The sequence below is a fragment of the Eufriesea mexicana genome, unplaced genomic scaffold (genome assembly GCF_001483705.2).
Source record: "Eufriesea mexicana isolate 0111107269 unplaced genomic scaffold, ASM148370v2 scaffold5561, whole genome shotgun sequence".
NCBI classification, from domain to species: Eukaryota; Metazoa; Arthropoda; class Insecta; order Hymenoptera; family Apidae; genus Eufriesea; species Eufriesea mexicana.
This window is the reverse complement of record NW_016913558.1, coordinates 477,870-503,901: the sequence shown is the minus strand read 5'-3', so window position 1 is coordinate 503,901 and position 26,032 is coordinate 477,870. Positions and strand designations below refer to the sequence as shown.

The 26,032-nt window shown below is 38.4% G+C and overlaps 1 protein-coding gene across 1 annotated transcript in view; it reads left to right on the top strand.

Annotated features, from left to right (window-relative positions):
- Positions 1-26,032, top strand: part of Mxd (MAX dimerization protein) — a 431,559-nt gene that overhangs the window by 223,693 nt on the left and 181,834 nt on the right. Inside the window, exon 3 of the mRNA XM_017906563.1 lies at positions 4,053-4,167. Within this exon, the coding sequence (XP_017762052.1) occupies positions 4,053-4,167 (115 nt within the window). The remainder of the gene's footprint in view (positions 1-4,052; positions 4,168-26,032) is intronic.

The window sequence follows — 26,032 nt, the reverse complement described above, 5'->3', positions numbered from 1 at the left end:
GTCGCTGTCGTCGGCGGCCATCGTCTCCATTTTCCACCACGGAACAATAAACCGGGCATAAACTTATAATTAAATGGCTGTAATGGCGCGTGTTTGCCACACGTGACGCGCCTCCGACGCGAACTTATTATTGCCGGACGCAGGAAATAAATCTTCGTGTCTGGGACCGTCTCGACTTCCGTCGACGACTATACAGGAACCCTAAACTCGTTCTACACACTTCCATCTTGTTTTTGAATTTGATTTTGGGATTTAGGATGAATCAGGATAGGGTATTATGCTGATATTTTTATGATTTTTGTGATGGTACTGGGGTTTGGATTATTTGGAATTTGATAGTTGTCCTTACTTTCTTAATTATGATTGGCATAATTTATTCCAATTAATGGAATTTTATGTTAAGGAATTTTTGAATTGGTAATGGTATAATTTTGAAATTTGTGTACTTCATATATTATTACAATATTGGGATTTTTTTCTTTAAATAAATAATAATTAGATGATTTTAAAATGAATTGTTTTTAGGTTAGGTTCGAACAATTTTCAATTTTATTTTTATTTTTTTCTGGCTGTAGGTTTTTCAATTTAAAATAATAGAGCAGGATTACAGTATAATAAATACGTATAGTATTTTTTGAGGTGAGATTTTTGGATTCAGTTAAAAATAGTTCCATATTTTTTTCTTTTTTATAATACATTATTTGATTTAAAAAAAAATAGCCAATTAATTGAATTAAATTAAATTAAATTAAAAAGCACAAAACTCTTCTATTTTTTAAAAAATGTTTCTTTTTTTTTTAATTGACTTTATGTTAATTATAAATTTAAAAAGGTATTATGAAGTATTATATCGAAGGTGACATAATTTTTCAATTTTTATCTCGTTCTCGGAAGCATAGTTTACGGAAAGATATGACGGATTAAAATTGTTCGAAACATTTTATACCGTATGGTTTGTCAAATTCGTAGCTGAGTCGATAAATTAAAGCAAGTTAAATTAAATTCCACTCCCGTCGCAGAATGGTAAAAAGTACGAAGTGGATAGTTTCCCGTTTAAATTCCGCTGTTTCATACGGCAAAGCAAGAGTTTCGAATAAAATTACGGTTTTTCCTTTTTCGTTGCAGACTGGCAATTAAAATCGCCGAAAGGTGCACGTTTCTTAAATTCTTTTGCGATAATAACCGTTACAATATAACGGTCGCCATTAGAAAAATGCACACTGAACTTTCCCTATTACTTTGAAATAGTCAGCAACTTCGCTAATTTTACTCTTTAAAGTCGCCGGTTTGCAACTTTCGCCAATTTTAAACTCAATCTGTTAACGGCTCACACTCTGCAAATTCACCCCTTTAAGAAACAAAATCACATCACAATTATGATTTAACTTCTCCAATTTTTCATTTCACCTTCATTTTGCAATAATATTTAATAACACATAATAACATATATTATATTAAATATTCGTTTCATTTATTACAAATTGAAATACAAATTCCACCATTTTTCTTTTTTAATTTATATTTTACACTTCTCAACTGGCCCTTTAAATTTTTCCGTGAATATAAAACGTTCTTCAGACTCAACCCTCTTGGTGAATATTAATATGTGTAGCGACATTTGCAGTTATCCAACATGGCGCGACATCTTGGCAAAAAGAACCGTCAACTCTGTTCTGCAAGCGTGATTATTATAGATAAAATTCGTACTATTCTAGAATATTAAAGCTATTCCAAATTACCGCTTTAAAACCTCCTTAAAACTCGTCGAATTAAAACTGCCATAACCTCAAAATATTCCCAGTAGTACCATTCCATAATCTCCCAGCAGACCCAAGCAAATTCGTTCAGCTTCCTATTTACTCCTTGCTTTACAATTTTTTAACTTTCCACTAGCACAAAATAGTCCACCATATTTAAATAATTTATATGCAACAATCTCTAATATAATATAATGAATAAACAAAAATCGAATTTTAAGCTAACCTTTCTAAAATTAAAACACTAATCCTCTCAATAAACGTAAAAATTTATCGTCAATCACCTGCAACGAATAAAACCCCCTAAAATATCCCCTTCCCGTAAAAAATCGAACCAGTATCTATAATTTAATCGGTCACCCAAACCTAACCTACTCTCAGTAGGAACTCTGTACGTTCTTGTCTCCTTAACACCCCTTTTCCACCCTTTTTAATTTCTCTTCCCTCGTAGCACCACCCTCTCCACTGTCCCGCTAAAAATAATTGCCGTACGTTTGCCTTATTGGTATTCCAGGGCGTTTGTTTATCTGCGCGATTCGGTCCGGCTAATGGGCCGCGGTGGCCGCGATAATCGGTAGGCTATCGCCATCTTTCGGACGCTTTCGCGGCGTCCCTCTGGCGGCCGGTCCGCGAAGCTGCCGCCAGGCGGGGTTGTGGGCGCGCCGTGGGGATTCCCCGTTCAATTTCGCCGTCTGTTTGCCGGCCGGATTCCGCCCCATTCGTCGTGGTGGCCGCGTACGTGACGCGAAAAACGAATGCCGCCCCGCGGTTTTCCGTGGCCCGTGGGTAATTCGAGAACCTCCGGACAAGACGGATCGAGGCCGCGTGAAATTGCCCGCCGTTGGCCAGAGACACGGCTTTTCCAGGGTACCAACGGAGTTTAGGGAAATCGCTGGGACGCAGCACGATGGTAACCTGGGATTGGTATTCTTGTAATCCAGCCAATAAAAATCGACTTTTTTCGGATTTTTTTCTGAGGAAACCGTGATACTTTTTGGCACGTCGCTTTCACACGTAGATTTATTTATACTTGGAGAATATTTCCAATTTTTTTTTTCTTTTTAACAAAATTATTTTCAATATTTTCGTTAGGATTATTCCACCATGACACTCATAGTGGGATAATTTGGTGGAAAAAAATCATGCGTTGGTTTTTAAGACATCGTTGTACAGGGGAGACTTTGGTCTTCAAGTATGTTGCAAAACGAATTCTGACAAAAATTTATTAAATTCCGTGGAGTCGTTTGAATTTGAAGGAAAAAGAATTTTTGGGGGAAAAACCATCATCAATTTTTCGCCTCGTGTCTGAGTGTAAAGACATCTTCGAAAAAATGAAATTCATGATTCCGAAAGTAGAGGTTTCACTCTTGAAAATAAAAGCAAGTGTAACATTCTACGATTTTTTTTCACAAAAATACAGTAAATCAAAGATCGACAATTTTACACCCCAAAATTAGTAACCTTTCTATTTATATAAACATAAAACAATTTTTTTTTTAAATTGTAAAATACGTAATATATCAGAATTGAATAATTTAACGTATTATTTAATTCGTTTTTTAGAAAAGTTTTATTTTTGGTAAAATAACGCCATGTTTTATTCATACCTGTTTACCCCTGTTCACTAAATGGGTAGCATAAGTCGACTATCATTTATTACAGTGTTTACGAGAACGAGTTAAAGTTTTATTTTTTAATCAAATACATTTAAATTAATTTGGTATTTAAATATAAGGAAATGTTAATGCTTGAATATAAATTACTATAATACTTTAGGTTACCGAGGATTAGACGTTAAGATTTGTAATTAAGATTAATTGGCCATTAAAATTCGACCATAAAACGTATTATGCCTCAAGATTGCAAATTATGTCATATTAAGATTATATTAAGATTGCATTCTGTATTAGAGTTTCATAAAAACGTGGCTCTTTATAGTATGCTGCAACACCTACAATTTTGCATAAACTTTGGATCAACTATTCTTAAAGGTGATTTAATAATTCCTGTACTCTGACACATAAATTACACGTAACCAGCATCGAAGAAAGAAATCACGATTTAAATGAAAATTCGGTATGATATAAAATATAATATTATACTAGCAACAATTACCAAATGTAAATAATTCTCAACAAAATATTGCATGACAGCAGTATAATTTGGTATATTAATATCAAAATAGAAAATTGAAAAAGTTTTACAAATTTTCAAGAAATAATTGTGGAAGAAATTAAAAATTTCGTGTATAGTTGTATACAACATACTAAATGGTTGACGCCATTTTTGTTGCAGGAGAGCGCACCTCAGAAATTGCCTGGAAAAGCTGAAGGTGTTGGTTCCGTTGGGTCCTGAAACCTCAAGGCACACCACGTTGGGTCTCTTGACCAAGGCCAAGCGTTTTATCAAGGTAAGAATAGTGCATTTCTCTTCGAACATAACCTAACTTTATCCTCTCAACCCTAAAACCACCTGTAATATATATTTAAAAAAACAAGCACATTTTTAATCATATTCCTAAATATAAAAATAACCATTTTCATAAATTAGAATTATTTTTAAAGTAACTTACAATTTTAATTATTATTATAATAATTTCCATATTAATAATTATCATATAGCAAATACATTAACAATTGTATCTAATTTTATATATCTAGTTACATTCCATATCAACTGATCTGGAATTATAGTATTAAGCTAATAAATTAGTATCACTTCCCTGATCAGTTACCCCTCCTACCCCCATCATCATATGGGATATAACCTAACCCAACAGTACGATTCATGCTTTTCCCAAGGAGTAAAAAGAATTTCAGAAATAACCATCCCAATAACACGTTTCACATGCTGCCACGATCACCTTCCAAGCAGCGCCATTTTTCCGCCGTCCTAACCACAAAATCCCGCGATGCCACGACCATGCTCGACCACCGCAGTCATCAAGCTCCCCGCGTCGCCCCCACACACTTCCACCGCGAAATCCTCGCCAATGGAACGCATTATTCCTCCCGACAAGCTTCCACCACCACCTAATCTCCGCGAAGCAAGTTCGTGCAAACAGATACACCAGAATTGCCCATAAAACTGCGCGGGAGTGGGGGGTGGCGGGCGGTTTGAATATTTCATGGGGTTCCGCGAAGCTCGCGATTCGCGAGAATCAACGAGCAACAACCCCTTACGGAAAACATCGAGCCTCTCTGGCTGCGCTATCTATGCATCTTCGCTTACACCTGCAAACGGAAGAGAGAGAGAGAGAGAGAGAGAGAGAGAGAGAGAGAGAGAGAAGGAAAAGAAGAAGAAAGGAAAAAAAGAAGGGTGAAAGGAGACGAAAAAGTGGGGTTTAGGGAGGAAAGATTTCTGGCTGGGAAACGGGTCGGGTAATTAGCAAGAAAGATGGCGGAAAAGATGGCCGAGTGTGAAAAGAATCGCGGTCGAGCACGGTCGATAAAGAAGAGGGACGGAAGAAGGAAGTCCAGGGGCGGACAAATAAAGTATTACACAGGGAGCCGAAATATGAACCCACGCTTTGTCTTCTTCTCTCCCAACCACCAATTCAATCTAACTCCATGACTCCACTTCAACAGTAAAAGTGTCAATATTAGTCATAATATCAGCTAAAAGCAGCGATAATTAAGAAATAATAGGTTTCAGTGTTACATCGATTCGTCTTTTGTCGCTTACGAGAGCCCTAACCGGGTTTTCCTGTAACTCACTAGCGCCACCACGACCCGTAACTCCAATACGTCCCATATACGTACTTCGTCGAGTTGCTTTCTAATTTTATTAATGCAATCTTATAATTTCTTGCTTGTTATACGTATCGTATCATCCTAAACATACTGATTCATACATATATACGTTTCAGTTACCGAATATATCAAATATAAGCGTTCTCTAGAAAGTATTCTATATTCTGTCTTCATTTTTAAGACGCAAAACCATGCTTTGCTTTTGCAGTGAATAAAAATCGATTTCTTTAACCCGTTACTCGAATCTCTCTCTCTGTAATTTCTCCTCTCTCTGCCGTGTTCCCGACACGCTTCATTTCCTTCTGCACTTTTTCCCTCGGCCATGTTTCTCCCTTTTTCTTCCGTCTTATTTCTCCGGTCTTTGCTTCCTCGCTAGCCCGAACTCGGGATTCGCTTCGAATTCCTCTTGTTCCTCGTTCAATATCGTTTTAGCCTTCTTCCCTTCGTTTTCGCGTCTTCAGCCGGGTGCCTGTTGGCCGATAAATCGTCGCGTCGATGAGCGATCTAGCCCTAGATCGCTGATTAGCTGAGCTCGCCTGTGGCATATAGGCTTCTCGTTGCTTTCGATCGCGAGGATTTTAATGTTTACGCGATGTTACGAGTTTCGTGATATGTCAGGTTCGTGGGGTTGGCGTGGTGGGGTTGGTTTGACTGGTGTGTGCACGGTTGCAGGTGTGTCACGGGTCGTAATCGATGGGAAGCTATCAGAATGGTCGGTTTGATGGTGATTGTGTCGGTTGATCGTGGCGTTGGACGGAGCTGATGCGAACGGTGGACATTTTATGATTCGTGTGTCTAGTTTCGTGCTTGTGCGAGATATTTCGCGTTGTTTTGCTTCTTAGAAGCTATTATTTTCGGTGATTGGAAGGGAGATAGAAGAGAGAGATGGTCGAGTTAGGATTGGATATTTTTTATCACTCACTGTGATCGATTCGACGATTTATAGCTATTCCAAGTACGTGTACAAGTATAGTGCATATAGCATTCCAAGTGCAGTAGGTATGCAGTAGGTTGCACGAGGATTAAAGTAGCCATTTTGTTTGAGTTGGAGATGTCGATTTTGGAGATGTAAACTCTGAAGATGTGTAATTATTTCGTATCAGAAGAGACACGTCCAAAACACTTTCTGAAACTTTATTATGTCTATTTTTACTGTTGGTATAGTAGAACGTGTATAGTCTCAAAAAATAATTTTCCAATTTCAAAATATAAATCAAATTCAAACCCAATTAATCCTAATAATCCTTTTAAATAAAAGGATGAGAGAGAGCAGAGTACCCGATATGATTTTTGAACAATCACAGTTACACTTAGTCAAAACTGAAACGAAAAAATTCCCAAAATTTCCAACATACCCGTATCTCCCTAAAAATTTCAAAATAACCCTAATTAATTCAAGATCAATAACCCTAATTAATCCAAATAATCCTTAAAAAAAAAAAGGACGTAAAAGAACACAGTACTCAATATGATCCTTGAACAATCGCGGTTACATTTAGTCAAACCTGAGATCAAAAACTCCCTAGATTTCCCCCATACCAGTATCTTCCCTAAATTTCAAGAAATTCTGCTATAAATAATTCTCCTCCAAAAAATAGGGAAAAAAGAACAGGTTGCCCAAGATTACCCATCGCGATCCACGAATGGGAGCAGAAATCGTCGGTTAGCCTACGCGCATAAACATTCCGCGAAGCCTGTACCGAGCACAGCGCGCGTGTATACGGGAAAGTACGGAGGCGAGCTGTGTGCATCGGCCTGGGTCACGTGACCAGATGCCAGGCGGTGGATGGACGCAAACGGCGCAATGGGAACGGGGGACAGAGTGAAATCTTGGCGCGGGTATCTAATGCACGGCCGCGGTAATGTACAGGTACCTGCAGCGGCACGGATTGATGTATACCGAGAATCTCCCACGCAGGACTCCGCATGCATGGGCGAACGGTGGATACGCGCCGCTGAGCGCCGTTCTCTGTGTAAACCGTGGCCTGCAGAGAGGAACGGAGAGGCACGAGAGGTATAGGCTACGTGGACAAACACGCGTGCATAGTCATAGGCGGTGCACGCACGCACGCCACGGTGCACGGCATTGTGTTGGCCAGCCTGTAATTTACTAACTACGCGGCCATTGTCCGTCGCCACTCTCTGCTCGCCGCGACACCTTGGGTCGCCTTCTCCGCTTGACCTGGCCAACGCGGTTCCTCGGGCTCACGTGGCGCCCTCGTCGACCTCGTTGTCTTCGTCCCCTTTCGTTTCTTCGTTGTTCGTCGGTTGGATAAACTGGTTTGTTTGCCGCAGCACTGTTTGGAGATACCTTTTTTAGCGTGTTTCTGGCTGTTTGAGGTTAGTGTTCGTGAATGTTGAGTTTGAGGTTAGATTATAGTGTAAGTCGGTATAGTCTGATGGATTAATGTAGAATGCTGGTATCATAACAGGTATTATATTTCTGGAAGGAATATAATGGTGGTCTTTCTGAGGGTGTTTATGAATGTTGAGTTTGAGGTTATGTCGAGTGAGTTGGGAAAGGTTATGTGGTATAGTTGGGTAGATGATCTGGTGGATTAATGTAGAATGGTGGTATCATAACAGGTATTATATTTCTTGAAGGAATATAATGGTGGTGTTTGTGAATGTTGAGTTTGAGGTTATGTCGAGTGAGTTGAGAAAGGTTATGTAGTATAGTTGGGTAAAAGATCTGGTCTATTAATTTAAAATGGTAGTACTATAACACGTATTATATTTCTAGAATGAATATAATGGTGTTCTTTTTAAGGGTGTTTGTGAATGTTGAGTTTGAGGTTATGTTGAGTGAGTCGAGAAAGGTTATGTACAGTTGGATAGAGGATCTGGTGAATTAATGTAGAATGGTAGTATAATACTGGATAATAATACTGGATGTTATATTTCTGGATGTATGATTAGTATTTTTTTTTTTTTCTTTTTGAAGTGTTTGAGGTTAGTATTTGTGAATGTTGAGTTTGAGGTTATATCCATAACTGAGGTATCATGACTGATATACAGAGTGGACTATTTAACGTCACCTCGGTTATTTCTAATTATTTTGCAATTGGAGACGAATAAAAAATTAATTCCACGTAAATGATATCTGGTTTTTGTTAAATTAATTGTATTACTACACACAGAAAGAAATCGACTTATTTATAATGAAAATAATGAAAGTAGTCACGTTAAGTGGTCCACCCTGTTCATTTTAAGACAAAAAGAGAAAGCAGAATGGTAAAATATAGTTTTCTTAGTCCTGAGAAGATACTAGGTTAAAAACTCTCATCTCGTTGTAGTTCCTGCTACCTCAGCGCCACCTGTCCGTCGTAATGGATAACTAAAATCCATGAATTAATAGAGACAACACCCAACAATAGGAATTAAAGGCAATTATATACGATTAACGGCATCAATAAATTTATGTTTCTTCAAAATTATGTAATCTTGGTTAATTTGCTGAAAAGTGAGGTTAGGAATAGCATCTTGTAACGATCATGGTAGTCGGTGCAACCGATTGGAAAGCCGAGGAAAAATTCTAATTAGAGATACGAATAGATGCCAGGAATTAAGATTGAGTGTAGGATTTTCTGATAAAGTGTGTTGCAATTACTCTTCGCGCCTTCGTTTCCACGTTTCTTGGGAATAAATTAATCAAGAAATCTCCATTGCGTAAGCTCGAAGCAAGATAGCAAAGCAGATAGTCGAGCTGATTTAAATATCCTCGGATTCGAGAAGACCAGTTGCTTCGAAACATCTAGGCGAAATAAAAATTAAAATTTAATATAAATTCGACGAATTAAAAATATTTCCTTTTACAAAATTTGTTACATATCTTTACTTTATATTTACAAAATTTCGAATTATAATTTTTAGCAGACGAATCGTTCAAATTTCATCCCCTTTTTAAAAAATGTGTTACAATTGTTTAAACGAAAATTCATTTTTACCTATTTCAGGAAAATTGAGGAGTATGGCTTGTTTCCATTTCTCTCTCCCTTCGCGAATATTTTTCCCTTCCATCTTTGTTTTTAGCCGACACTCTCACCCTCTTCCTGTTCTTCTTTATTATTTTCCTCGAGAGGAAAGATTAAACCTCACCCTATCGCTCTCACCGTATCCTCACCTTTCACCCTCTTTCATCTTCCACTATTTATCTTTCTCTTATCTTCCTTCCCGTGTCATTTCGTGCCCTTTTATTTAGGGCAATATTCCATCGCGAAGGAAGATCCACCCCATTCTCGGTTCTCGATCCAATGCTACTGTCTTTCTCTCCTCCCTTCCCACCCTCTCATCTTTCTACTCGTTCCCCATATATTTTCTTAATCTTTTTCTTTAATTTCTCACCGATTACAGTTTGTCTCAATTTTTATTTTCCGTTATTCTACCATTTTATTCATCCCCTAAATATATATTTTTATATTTTTATATTTTATATATTTTTAATTTTCGTCTTTTGTTATTTTATTTTTGTTTTAATTTATTTCAATTTATTTTATTTTGTGTTATTGTTATTTATTTCATTTTATTTCTTATTTTGGTCCAGATTCGTATTTCTGGCTTTTTCCTCTTTTGAAATATTTTTTAGGTCTTCTTTGTTAGAATATGCTTCTATCTTTCTCTGCTTCTATCTTCTCTTTTTATTATTCTATCTTTCTATTCGTTTCCTATATATTTTTCTTATTTTTCACCGTTTATTATTTGCTACAATTTTTATTTATTAGTATTCTATCACTTTATTTATCGCCTATATTTTTTTCTAATTTTATTATTTTATTATTTAATGTTTTTTTTTAATCTTTTTGTTTTATTTTTATTTCGTTTCAAATGCGAATTTTTTCTTTTTCGAAATATTTTTGAGGTGTTCATTGTTAGAATAAGAGGAGAGGCGAACGATAAGCGTTCATACTAATGCGCAATCGACGCGTTATAGTTGCATCGGGCACGATGCACCGGTGCAACGCACCGTGGCTCGCGGAAGAAGGAAAGTGGGACTGCGATTGCGTTAAGGAACACGACAATGGCTGGCTTCCGTTTCAGAAACGATGTCGCGGTTCTCCGTAATGGAGGCGACAGCGATTCAAGCGTTCTTGAAACGCTGCTTAGGCTCTGAGAATAATGACTAAGCAGATACTTTGAACCGGGGAATAATTCGAAAGAAAATATCCTCCTCGATATTTCCTGTCTTATTAGCCATTTATCAGAATTAAATCATTAGGTATACTCTGAAAATTAATTTCGTTTGATCACTATGTGTATGTTGAAGGTAAAATTAAATTATACTATGTTTTTCGAAATTTTAGTATCAGAAAATAGAAATATAGGAATATATAATATATTTAGTGCATTAATACAGGATTTTATATTATAATATAAATTATAATATTTTATGATATAATACATGTTAGTAAATATACTAAATATACTGCGGGCAATTATAATTAAATTACGATTGAAAGTAAATTAGTGTAATTATGTTTCTATCACGCTGAAACGTTACATTAATTTTGTCCAAAGTATCTGCATAATTGCAATAATTATAATGACAAAAACTGTGAATCAATGTGTAGCGAGTCAATGAACTTCGGTAATTTATATTTATCACGTGCACAAATGCAATCATTGATGCGGTAAAAATTATATTTATTGTTCTAACAAGGAATCCAGCATGTGTGCTGACAATAGCAAATAACCCTTACCTTCTCCAATAAGAGTGAAACGGAATAAAAAGCCTGTATTGTCCGAATATTTATGAGGTGTTTCATTATTTCGTTCCACAACTCACAACCCACTCAAAAATAGAAACCACAAAAACCTTTAAACTTGAATTTGGTCAATTTAAATTTGGAAAATCCGAAATGATTTGCTGAGGAAACAAAAATTCTACTCCAAATTTTTATATTGGAGTGAAGAATTTACCCTGAAGTAAAACTATTTACTAAAATTATAAAAACTAATTATACTTACTCACTATATGTACCTAAATATATTCCATTAAAATAATATACAAATTCCTATATTATTGTAAAATAGGTTGCCAATTTTGGAACAGGGAAATTTTGAAATTCTCAAAAATAAATCTTCGAATCCAAAAAGATAATTATCACAAAGCATGCACCCAAGTCTACTTCCTTCACAGAGACCACTCTGTACATCCAATATGTTCACATGGAATCACGACAGCCATTCCTAACATACAAAATTTAGAATGAAAAATCCAGTCCAAAGTCAAAATACTTAATAAAATTTTAGAAACTATACTTACTCACTATATGTACCTAAAAACATTCCAATAAAACAATATAAAAATTAATGTAATATTATAAAATAGATTGCCAACTGTGGAACAAGGAAAATTTTGAAATTCTCAAAAATAAATCTTCGAATCCAAAAAGATAATTATCACAAAGCATGCACCGAAGTCTACTTCCTTCACAGAGACCACCTTGTACATCTAATACGTTCCCATAGAACGACGACAGCCATTCCCAACAGCATACAAAATTTGTAATGAAAAATCCACCCCCAAAGTCAAAATACCTAATAAAATTCTAGAACCTATATTTACTCGCTATGTATACCTAAAAATATTCCAGTAAAACAACATAAAAATTCCCATATAATTATAAAATACCTTGGCAATTTTACAACGTAAAAAATCTTCAAACTCCCCCCAAAAATTCGATATAAAAGAAAACCTTGGAATCCAAAAAATTAATTACCAAAACGCATGCACCCGACGCCACCCAAGCCTACCTCTCAACTTACCCCCTCCACGCGCCCAACACGGTCCCATGTGCCGACGGTAGCCGGCCCCGAAAGCGTATCACGAAAACTGGACGTCTAACTCCGTGGTAGCCCCGTGGTTGGTGGCTCGGTGACATAATAAACAGTGAAATTTAACGTCGCAGCTGCACGAGAGCGATTCGTATTCCGCGTGGCACGCCGCGAGCGTACATCGTATCAGGCTTTATTGGCCAGTGGGACATATACGTAGGTTCCACCTTGCGTCAAGCAGGATGCGACACTACGTGGAATATAAACCCGGCGTTATTCGATCGGGGAATACGCACGCACGGCCGCATAATGCCGTCGTGCACGCATTTTATTTACATTATTCAAGCATCGTACGAATACGCGTTTCACCGTATCAGAGGCCGATATAATTGCAGGAAGCGCTTTCGCATCAGCGGGAATCGTCATTAACCGTGCACGGGAGTCATTGGCCGGCTATTGTCGGGCTCGGAAGAAGGCAACGGTTTACGACAGGACAGCGATGACTCTATGTTTTTCACCTGAGGATTTCAGTTCGCCGGCCCGAGTCGTGCTGGGTCGCCTGTTCTGGTGGGAGACGCTAGCCTGCCAGGCCTGAGTCACCCAGCGCTCCTTTCGCTTGTCCATCAGCGGCTCGAGAGCCGGCAGCAAGTGGGAGGTGTGAAGGGAAGCTTAGGAAATGGGATCATAACGGGACTGGGATCCAAGTAGTCCAGTTAGTGACCTGGTCTGCCGCAGATCCCGGCCCATTGTTGATCTTGCACTTGCCGATTTCGGCTCGGCCAGGTCTCAATCTTCACCTAGGATGGATGTGTTAGGGGTGTTAAGATACTAGGTGATTGGTCGAGGGTACTGGGAGTGATACAGCAGTTGTGTTCGTCGATATCTTCGGTTCAGGGATACTCAAGGGTCGAATCTTTGCTGTAGTAATGAAGATGAACAGGAGAATGATAGTAACAGGCTAACAGGAATCTGACATATGATTACATCTTCAGTTTCCAAGGATCATTGGATAATTTGGACACTGTGCACACTGTGCAACAACAAACAAACGTGTTTCAGAATATTGACAGGTAGGCATCAGCTCGAATCTACTGTTGGAAACTTGGTGTCAGATCAGAAAATTCTTAAAAAGGATTCTTAATTTTGATTCGAGTCTACCTAGTGTACTCAGTAGACTCGAGTCTACTCGGTTTTGTTCTGTCAAATGAATGATTCCATCTATTCTGACCTGGAAACTTCGAAAGATTGCTAAGCTAACTCTGGCTTAGATCTTTTACTCTGACAGTCTCTGTGTATCTTCTGCCTGGGTGAATTGCGATTCAAAAGATTCTTGATGTCTAGTATAACAGAGAAGAAGAGGATCACCCTTGTCCCCTGAGAAACAGTGATTTCCATGCCACAATTTCGCGATGCCCTGTTTTTCCAGCAGACCCATAGCCTGCCAAGTTTAAATGTCACTCTGCTCTTCAAACAGGCCATGGGAACTCCTCGTGCCCCATTGTGTTCCATCAGCATCAGAACCCAGACACGTGCCTAGACACTCGACAGTCTAGACACCTATATGAGCTCTCTAACAGTCCGCTATTTCCAATATTTAACTCACTTGGTCGTCGCTCGGCGCAGCTGGCTGAAAGCTAAACTCGCGGTCGAAGCCTTATCGAGCGTTTTCCCATATCAGAACCATGTTTCCCTCGGCCGTGGCATTGTTTAAAAGCGGCTCTGCCATCGCACGTGTGCGTCACGCGCATCCTCTGCCCCTTTCCATCCCGGCCCGACCGACGTAGGCACGCACATGCACACTGCCGCATAACCCAGAAATGAACGGTCGCGGATGTATCGGGTAGTGTAATGAATATTCCACTTGGCGCGACTAACCTCGGTTTAGCCGCAGTCCATTAATCTGAAAAAATATTTCAACCGATTTAGCCAGAATCCTTAACATTCGTGATACTCTATCCGGGAGATAGTCACGAGAATGGAGATAAATTCGTGTAGTGAAAAATTCAGTTACAAAATCGATGGGAGCTGATTCTACGCGAAAAAGTAAGTCGAAAGTGTAAAATAAATTTTTCTCCTACGAGCCTTCGTTTCGGAGGAAATTTCGTCTAAATATTTGATGGTGTGCACTTGCTCTATGTAGACATATTGGTAAATCGATAAATGTCGGCTGGTTACGATAAGTATAACAAAGTAACAGGTTTAGCGAAGCAATTTATTACATTGAAAATATTTGTGAAGACGAGTGGAAGTGAAAGTAATAGTTCATAGCAAAATTTACTAGGTGACGCCGTGGTTAGGCACACTCGCACCACCGAATGTTTCAAGCGAATTTTTTCGAAATGGAGTCTCGTATGAAAAAATGTTATTCTTCATTTTCGATTTGCTTTTTCACGCAGAATCACCCTGTGGCGAATAAATTAACAACAATATTTATTTCGTATGAAATTTTCCAAGTTTTATAGTACTACGTGGTTATTTTAACTACTTTCAATCGCCATTTGTAAGTCCACTGTTCAATTAATTAATTTCGAATGAAAATATCGTCAGATGGGTCAATCCAAAATCGCCAACCCCTTTCTAACCTCGAAATATTACCACGAGACATCATCGCACTTAACCCACGAGATCGAAATCGTTCCCTGGGAGGATCCATCGATCCCGACATGGGAAAAACGACCTAATCAGGCCATCACACGTTTCCCAAACGACGAACGGACACTTCGACAGGGTCCAATTTGTCGTAGAAAATTAAGGAACGTCCTGTAGTTCCCCTACCATCCCTCGCTTATCCCCTCTCAGGCCTCGCGAATTATCTAACCTTTGACACGGGCCACAGGGCTCGATGAACGCGACGAGCGGAAGGAAGTGAAAGGGGGGGTGGGGGTTGTGGTGCAGCTTTTTTCCCGGTAATTAAACGCAATTGTCGCTAAGCGGCGGCGTCCGTTCCTGGACATTAAATATCCCTACCACGAAGATGGCGGAGGAAAAACGGGAAGGAGGGAAAAATAGGGGGAGAGGGGCGAAGGGGGTGGAAATGCGGCGGGAGTCCTTCGGGATACACCGGTGGTCAGGAAGGATTTATGTTCACTCGGATTTCGAACGAACCAAATTACTTCTTTAAATCGAACCAACCCCCCACCCCCGCGATCCATTTCATTTTCCGCGGACCGGGAGTCGCCGAACAGGGGGAATGTCCAGCCGTCTACTGGACAGTGGTGTACGATTATATTTTTGGGAACATTTTTGGGGGACGCTTTGAATATTTTTTTCTGCATTTTATTTGTTTTTTCTTGGGAATTTTGAGAAACTTTGAGGTTGAGGTTTGTGATTAAGTAAATAATTTAATATTTAATAGTATATGACTTATTCTAGAGTACTATTGCTAAATAAAAACAAGCTCACACATACATTGATATATGTAGAAGTTTTTGGACTCTTTTAACTATTTTTAATTGAATTATATTTAATTGAATTTACTGGACAATCGTTTATGATTATATTTTTAGGAACATTTTTGGGGGATGCTTTGAATATTTTTTTCTACATTTTATTTGTTTTTTTCTTGGGAATTTTGAGAAACTTTGAGGTAGAGGTTCGTGGTTAAACAAATAATTTAATATTTAATAGTATATGACTTATTGTACAATCCTATTGCTAAATAAAAGCAAGCTCACACATACATTGATATATGTAGAAGTTTTTGGATTCTTTTAACTATTTTTAATTGAATTTCGATATACATCTGTCAGAAGATAAAGGATGTTCAAAAATTCACAAATAATTACTTCTTTCCTTACCTGTTATTAATTAGGGTACCCCATAGGTGGCTTCTTGGTTTAATTAAATAAATTTATGTATAAATCTATCGTAATATAACAGCAATATAAACATGACGACATCTTTGAAATAACGTGAAAGTGTAAATATAATTGCAAATATAAGTATAACAGTAGCACTGTCATAAGGCGGATATAAATATAATACGCTATAAAAATTCGTTCGACACAGCCCCGACGAAAAGACACTCAAAAGCGTTCGGAGAAGCGTGCTATAAAAGGATGAAGGGGTGTGAGGTGACCAGGATCGCAGATAAGAGACGTCGTTCGATGCGTGTGTGCGCGCCAACTGCCCCGTGCTCCTTGATACGAGTTTACAACGAAGATAAGGGTGGTTTCGAGCCCTGGTCCCCGTCGTAAAATGCGCGGAAGCCGGCTTAAAAGCGAGGCTCCGACCGTTTCGTGCCGGTACTCTTTCCACCCCCATTTCGCGCCATCTTCGGCGCTCGTCCACGCGGGAATAAATTATCCAGACGTTCGAACTCGCATCCACTCTTCGGTCTCTTTCTGCCATTTAAGAGGAAAGGCTGTGAGAACCACTGTTCCTCCGAATTGCATACGCTGGGTGGCTCGTGAAAAATTATTCCTCGAGATCTGGTTAGGTTAGGTGGGAAGAGCAAGGAAACAAAATTTGAAATGGAATAGACCAGAAGGAAGATTGTAAATGACGCGCGATCATAAATTCCCGTCGATGACGATCAAAAACAGGATCAAAAAGCGATCATTGAAAGGATCACTAGTGACTGCGAACGTTTTAGCAAATATATTCTCTCCCTCTTGCTCTCTGGAACGTCAGAGGATATTAAAAGTTCGTTTCCTTGGTGCAGTCAGCGTTTGAGTCTCAACTAACCTAACTATAGCCTAGCTGGGGTTCTAATTACATTATAGACGAATCGATTACCCAGGAAGAGGTTCACAAATAACGTGAATTCTCATCAGTCTCTATTCTCTGCGACATCAGAGTACCAAAAATTCGTGAAAGCATTAAAAATTAATTTTTCTATTACAGTCAGCATGTAAATATCAACTGACCACATCATAGCCTAGCTGGGGTTCTAATTTCGTTATAGACGAATCGATTACCCAGGAAAAGGTCCACAAATGACGTGAATTCTCATCAGTATCTAATTTCGTTATAGACGAATCGATTACCCAGGAAAAGGTCCACAAATGACGTGAATTCTCATCGGTCTCTATTCTCTGCGACATCAGAATACCAAAAATTCGTGAAAGCATTAAAAATTAATTTTTCTATTACAGTCAGCATATAAATCTCAACTAACCCAATCATAGTCTAGCTGAGTGTTTAATTTCATTTTTCCTAAATCGATGACCCAAGAAGAAGTTCATAAATGACGCGAATTATCATCAGTCTCTACTCTCTGCAACATCAGACTACCAAAAATTCTCTTGCTGGCCCTATTCAGTGTTCTAGTCTCACCTAACCTAAATCTAGACGTTTGACACCTAGGTTCCCAACTTCGTATCGAGGTAACATCGCGACATCTATCATCAGAATGATTCTCAAGACTTCTTGACCTTGAGAGAGGTCTCGAAGAGTCCCATGACTCCCCGAGAAAACTCAGACTTCCGCTAATTTCCGAACCACCCAGTCCATGTCGCATCAACACCGCGACTCCAGTCTCGCAACACGGGATCCATTGCGTCCTTTGTTTCCACCCCCACCCTTCGCTGTCCCCCTATTTTTCTCATCAGCAACGGGTCCGACCGGACGTCCCCTTTGTCCGCGTTGGTCCCCGGCTAGTCGCAGACAATTTCGTCCCGCTTTCTAATCGCCACCCCCGCCATTATTCCATGCCGTTCCCTTGGCTCTCGCCAATTGCTTATCTTTGTATCCGGCCCCCCGCCTCGTCCCGTCCACTCGCGTCTTAGCTTCTTTTCCCGGGGCCCCTCTCTTGTTCCCAGGCGTTCCTCTCCTCTCTCGAACAGAAGAAGTGATTACAGGGGAGCGGCGTGTAGTGTTCTGGAAGGGTGTCATAAATCGCAGACGGCTCCTCCGCCGTCGTCTCCCCGCTTTTCGTCTCGCGGCGCAGCACCCTCGCCGTCGCTTATTTACATACCAGCTTCTTCTTTCGCTTTCGGTTTCTTCCGTCTTTTGTTCCTTTTGTTTCGCGGATTTTAAGGGAGGCTGAGTTTTGGCCGGTGAGACGCGGTTCAGGTGGGTCTGGGTGGCTGGAATAGAACGTGAGATAAGGGTGAAGATGGGAATTTTTTGGGGAGGGGAGAGGGGATATTAACTTTTATCCCGTAAATATTATTTTTAGTCACTGTCTGAAATGACTTATATTAACCTTTCGAGTGACAAAATAAAGAAATAAATTCATCATTCTTTAAAAATTATGAGAATAGGAGATGGAATTTTTTGAAAATACTAACAGGTTGACTTTCATATTAATTTTTGATAATTTTATAATCAGTATTTTATTTTATCCTAATAAATAATATTCCTAAATAGTATGTATAAGATATATACTCAAATAAATATATTTAAATATTTTATATAATGCATTAATTTTTTCACATTGTTAGAATAATAGTAATGATATTACAAATTTTATAAAAAAGTTTGGGCATTGCCATTCACTATAATTAGTATGTTAAGAAAATTTCAGTTTTATTTGTCGTTGTAGAATTTTATTGTAGCTTTGAGAAATTTTAATGTCCCTTTTTTATTTCAGTTTTATGAGAGATTAAGGATAAGCTGGTTTGGGTTGTAAAGATGATGGATCGCAGAGGGGTGTGGATTAAAATTAGAAATGGGAGGGAAAATTGAATGAAGTTGAATATAATCATATTTTATAGTCTTATACGGGGTTAGTTTTCTTGGTAACTGTATGCAAATTAGTGGCACAATGTAATTCTAGTAAAAGCTATTACGTGTACACTGATTAATGCATATCACGTGTCGGGATCTAGAATCAATAAGCATCGTGTTACTGTGCGTACCTTATGAATCCTATTAAAAAATAGTAGAGTCGAGTGCGAAGGCAGCATTAAGAACTTCATTCGTGATAGGTGCTCTGCCATGTTAAATATCACTCGCCCGGGTGGACGGGAAGGATGGGTGACCGCGGCCGGGCCACAAGTATAAAGTATAATAATATTTCTTTCGACGATTTTTCAAATCCTGGGTTTTTTTCGCTTACTATAAAATGGACTGCCTTTGAACACTATCCAGAAATATTAATCCTTGGGTTATCCAAATAAAAAATTAACTCCACTTTGGACAAAACCCAGTAGTCCAGTCCAGAGTTGTGTGTCCAGTGTTTATTCAGTAGGTTCACAAAAAGGTGTGTGTCCATTATTCTGGTGAATGGGGGGTAGTAGTCGGATCTCTCTCTCTCTCTATATATATATATATATGGTAGTGCTTTCCAAGTAATGTGGAACTAAGTTCCTAGTGACTACCTCCTGACTACTGTGGCTTCGGGTGTGTTGTGATCCATTCCATTCCGTTGTTTACCTACTACAGTATCGGTTTCTGACGACTAGTAGGCGTCTTTGGAATATGTCTTCAGGTTCCAACTTCGTCCAGTGACTACCCAGTGATCACTACCGATCCTTTCTTCAAAATAGTGACTACTGTGTCTACTACCGTGGACGTTGTTCCTTGGGGTTCCCTTTCGGTCCCAGCCACTTCTCAGTAGACAGTGTGTCCATTACGGGTCGATGGTGGGGAATAATCTATCACCTTATGGGCTTCCCTTCGGTGTAGTACCTTCCTGGGCTACACTCTATCGTGATTAGATCGCGACTTAGGAGAATTTCCGCATGTTGGGGAGAGCAATCCTATCATGGCGAGAGTATCGTATGGTGAATTCTACCGGCAACTTAGGCTTCCAAGAAATGTGGAATCGCTGCTATGCGAGAAAGAACCTCCAGAAATGAAAAGATGGTAAAAAAAATTTGATTTAAAAGATACGCAAGTGAAACAAAATAGTTACTGTCCCTCTCCTAAGAAAAAAGAAAAATAATAAAGGAAGAATCCTAATCAAAAAATTCCAATTGAAAAAAAAAAAAAACGGAAAATGGCTTCGAATTGAACGAAATTGAAGAAGCGCAAGATTCCGGTTGCCAACGTGAAAACCGGAACTACACATCCAATCCACGTAATTCTGTTATCTTCGCCAATCTCTCAACGAATCGAAATCCAAAAACGATCTTCCCCTAACCTCTTCATCCCCACCCTGCAACCGAGTCTCCACTTTTCGCCTTTTCCTCCCGAAAATACTTAATCTGTCATACTCATCGGGCACGCATAGTCGTCCGGAACGCGTTGGCGAAAAGCGGCAGGAATTCCCGGTGCCGGTGATCCGTCGTGGAATCGATTTAAGCCCCGTAAAAGGCTCCACCTTGAAACGTTTAATCGGATTGCCGGTGCAAATATACGTATTCCGCGTTCACGCGTCGTCGTCGGCCGCGTTAATTGTGTTCCGAGCGAATTGAACGCGCTCGAGGCTCGATTACCGCGATGGAGAAAAGGTGACGGAGGAAAGGGAAGGTGGTGGGAGGAGAGGAGAAGAAGAGGAGAGAGAGAAAAAAAAATAAAGAACGCACATCGACGCTTCTCGCAGCGCGGCTGACGCAACGGGAAGCCGTCCAATCGCGTTCGCCGATCGACGACGCCGGTTGCGCCGCGTTTGGCCTTTTCCACCGGAAGTGGATGGCCTCATCCACGCGGTCACCACGGTTTTCCATCTCCGCGACCGAGTTGCGTAAACGCGAAAAGGTGAACGTTGATGGATGGATGGGTGGATGGACGTAAGAGTCGCGTGTCTAATGATTTTTCTCAACAGTAGAACTAAAGATTTTTATGACAGGATAGTATACCATGGGGATTATGAGTTTATAATTGTAAAATAATTACGACATATTTCATTTTCTTTTCAATTCTTCTATTACTCGAGGAAGGTATATCTGTCTTTGAGAGCTTCTCTAGAACTACTGGCCAACTCGTGATGACGACACATATATGTATGTATGTATTTATATTTCTTTTTATGTATATAAAGAAGTATATACATACGAATATAATGCATATAAGGAAATATATATGTAATGTATAATATATAGTACTGGCCACTGACCTTTGACCGTTGACCACACCCTTGGCACCAGAGCCCAGGTCCATGATGGAAAATCCGTCCGATCAGAAGAAAAATCTGCAAATGACCTTTTAACCGATCGCGAGATCTATATATAACCTTCGATAGGCCGAAGATCGACGGAAAAACACGATCATTGCTGATGTCGTTAATAATGACGTGTCTTCAATAATTTCCAATCCAAAAATTCCTTGATTTTACCGTTTTTATTATAAATTTTTGCTCTGAGAAATTTATTATTTATTAATAATAAATTTGATAGTTGATACATTTTTTATTCACTATAACTGCATTCGTATCACCGTAGAATAAATTTCCATGATACGTATATATATATACATCAAAATATTTTCATTTCCTCTGGATTTTTGCTAAATTTAAGTATTACATATATAATATAATATTTATTATATAATAATTGTAAATATTACCTCATTGATTTAATATAATACAAAATATAGTGTTTCTTTTATTTCCATCAGATCATCCTAATTAATTTTACCAATGTAAACCACACGTGTGATTTATTACACGTCATACATCTTCAATCCTGAGACTTGTCTCCTATTTTGAACAAATTTTTCCGATTAAAAGCGAAGAAAATTTAAGTCCACCTATACTGTTGCAAGAAACACGCGCACACACACGATCCTTCGTCCAACACACAGTGCAGAGGCCTCGATAATTAATAATTATTCCAGTCATGTTCGCGCGATTTACAAGCATATTCACACTCGTGTCTACACGATTTAAACTCGTATCCAGAACCACGATCACACCCCTGTGCGATTTATAGTTATCTTCGTACCCACGACCACACGCATGCCACTGTACATGCATATCCACGTTCATAAAACCTGCACTCCTATCTAAATCCATTTCCACAATCCCAACAATTTACAGTCACATTCGCGTCCACTTTTGCAATCATTTCCACGTCCACACTCACACTCGCGCATCTGCCTTCGTAATTATTTTCACCTCCACACTCACGCTCGTGCCACCACATTCGCAATCATTTCCACGTCACATTCTCACTCACACTCACACGTACACGTCACATTCGCAATCATTTTCACGTTCACACTTGTGCACTCACACGTGTACATATACCTCTGCAATCATTCTCATATTCGCACTCACACTCACACGTACGAATTTATCTTTGTTATCTTTTTCACGTTTACATTCACGCTCAAACTCACACTTACATTTACACTTATGCTCATTCTCCTACATGCACGTGTATCCTTGTAATCATTTTCACGCCTATATTCACACTTGCACTCACCCTTACACGTATATATTTGCAATCATTCTCACGTCCACACACATACTCATACACTTCGTCTACCTTTGCAGCCATTTTCACATACACGCTCAAATCACACTCACACTCACATGTACACATATATACTTGCAATCATTCTCACGTTCACACTCACACACGCACATCTACCTCTGCAATCATTTCCACGTCCACACTCGCACACGCACATCTATCTTTGCAATCATTTCACGTACACACTCGCACTCGCACGCACACCTACACGGCTACCTTTGCAATCATTTCACATACACACTCGCACTCGCACGCACACCTACACGTCTACCTTTGCAATCATTTTCACGTTCACGTTCGCGCAATTAGCGATCGGTTCCACAGTCACGTTCACGCGATTCGCAATAATTTTCACATTCGCTTTCGCGCGATTTGCAATTATTCTCACATCCAGCTCCTCTCGCGTGCAGTTCCCAATGGCTGCCAGAGGCCGGACCCGCGGCTCGTCCTCAGGCCTCGGACGAGGCTCTCGAGAGCGTCAGGATGCTTGGAATAAATCAAACTGGATGCATAACACGATCGATCTGATCTTGAATACATGCAAAGGATGGGACAGGAGGGGCCAGTGAATGGATAAACGACACTGCACCGTGATCGGTTCTGTTCACTCGCGATCGCGTGATCCCTCGACTTAATTATCCAACGTCTATTCTCCATGCCGATGCATGGTACGTCGTGTCTTCTTTAATTGAATCTAGTCCGACTGGCTGTTCATCGATGACGACCACGTTTCTCTTCGATGTCGTTGTTGTTCTCGTCCACAAATGGTTAGACCTTGTGCAATCGTTCTTCAGATACCGACGAATTACTGCGGTTCCATTTAGGATTTCGTAAGAATTTCGGTGGATGGCTCTAGTTGGGATTTGGGATCTTAAAATGTTCAATTTTGGACAATTTTCTGTATAAATTATTTGTAACAATATGTAATAATTTGCAATAATTATTTTGCATTGGGGATTTTGAGAATTTCGGTGGATGACTTTAGTTGCAATTTGGGATCTTAGAATGTTCAATTTTGGACAATTTTCTGTATAAATTATTTGTAATAATATGCAATAATTTGCAATAATTATTTTGCATTGGGGATTTTGAGAATTTCGGTGGATGACTTTAGTTGCAATTTGGGATCTTAGAATGTTCAATTTTGGACAATTTTCTGTATAAATTATTTGTAACAATATGTAATAATTTGTAATAATTATTTTGCATTGGGGATTTTGTGAGAATTTTGGTGGATGACTTTAGTTGGGATTTGGGATCTTAAAATGTTCAATTTTGGACAATTTTCTGTATAAATTATTTGTAACAATATGTAATAATTTGTAATAATTATTTTGTCTCGAGGATTTTGTGAGAATTTCGGTAGATGGCTCTAGTTGGATTTTGGGATCTTAAAATGTTCAATTTTGGACAATTTTCTGTATAAATTATTTGTAATAATATGTAATAATTTGTAATAAATATCTTCCATTGAGGATTTTGTGAGAATTTCGGTGAATGACTCTATTTGGGATTTAGGATCTTAAAATATTCAATTTTGGAAAATTTTCTGTATAAAATACTGTCGAATAGGGTTTGTAATTATTATCCTCCATTGAGAATTTCGATGGATGACTCCAGTTGGGATTTTGAATTTTAAAATGATCAATTTTGGAAAATTTGCTGTATAAAATACTATCGAATAGGGTTTGTAATAATTATTTTCCACTGAGGATTTTGTGAGAATTTCTGTGGATGATTCTAATTGGGTTTTGGGATCTTAAAACAATTTTGGAAAATTTTCTGTATAAAATACTATCAAATAAGGTTAGCAATAATTAGTCAGGAATTAAAGTAATTTTAGTCGCAGGTATGAATATATTAAACATTTTTAGCATAATGGAGTCTCTTAAGAATTTCAAAAATTTTAAGTCTTAATGGCTTTTCTTTTTATTAATTGCAATTTTAGAAATATTACATATATTTTTCATGGATGTACATAATTTGTAATGGTTATTAGCTTGTTGTTATTACTACTCCTACGATTTTATATCGTAAAAAGTAAATTGAAAATTCTATCTTCAATTTCTTCAATTTTAATCCACAGAGGTATACCAATTTAAATATTAAAATTACATCTTATAAGAAAAATAGTTAAAATTATAATTAAAGAAGAATGGTTATATAGATACTACTATTAGTTATCAAATTAAAAATTAGCAAATGATTACACCCAAGAGAACAATTTCAAATTGAAAATTATAATTCAAATAAAATACGATAAATCAACAAACCAAAAGTAAAAATTATAATTAAAAATAAACCCAATGAGCTTAAAAATTAATAAGAAATAGTCAATAGACCAATAATTAAAATTATAATTAAAAAAGAATAATTATATTCAGGATATTATGAGCCATCAAATTAAAAATTATAATTACAATTCAAAGAAAGTGATTATATCTCCAAAAAACAATTCAAAATTGAAAATTATAATTCAAATAAAACACGATAAATCAACCAAATAAAAATGGGAATTCTAATTTAAAACAAAGGACCAACTGGAAAACAAATTAATGGTTACAATCTGATTCAGCGAAAACTTCGAAATTCGCCACGTTTAATCAGAGGAAAGTCCAAAGAAAATTCCGGAATTATTCCACGTTACTCGTTTACCTCTGCATCGGCGATAGAGACCCGATACTATCGGAGTCGCTTAAAAGGAGCATCGCCGGGGCAGGAAACATTTTTCATTTGAGTCAAAGAGAATGAAGCTGGGTCAGTCGGGAAGTTCCTTCTTTTCCTCTACAATAGTGACGATCCCCATTGCGATGGGAATCCAACGTCTCTACTTCGTTCGAAAGCGATTGCTTCGGATGTTCTTGAACGAACCGACGGTCTACCTAATTATAAAGTTAAATTAAATATTGATACACCGGTGTTCTTGGCTGCTCTCGGCGAACGAGCTTTGTCTCGTGGAGACTCGTACAAAGCACTCTGCACTCGTAATTTTATTCCCCCGTATCGTTCCTACGGCTTAATCTCTTCGCTAGCGATGGATCCCACTGGTCAGGCATCCCTGAGCCATGGCGATGTGTCGTGGCTAATAATTAGTCGAACAAAATTTACAGTGCCTCCACGTTTCTCATTGGCACACTCTGGACATACAATTCCGTCGATTAGTATCAATATTCAACGATTTTTCACTTCACCTAATAATTTTTTCGTCACCCTGGATGATCCATGCATGAGGGTCCTGGGTTCACAAATTTTTAATGGTGATCGGGATCATTCATTATAAATAGTCACTGTGTAGTAGAATGACTATCATACTGACAGTCACAAAAATTTGGAATGTTTTGTCTCTTCTAAATTAGTACCAATTTTTATGTGACTATATCTCATTCGGTATTTATTGTATACTATATGGGTTCATTCATTGTTAAATAGTCACTGTGTAGCATGA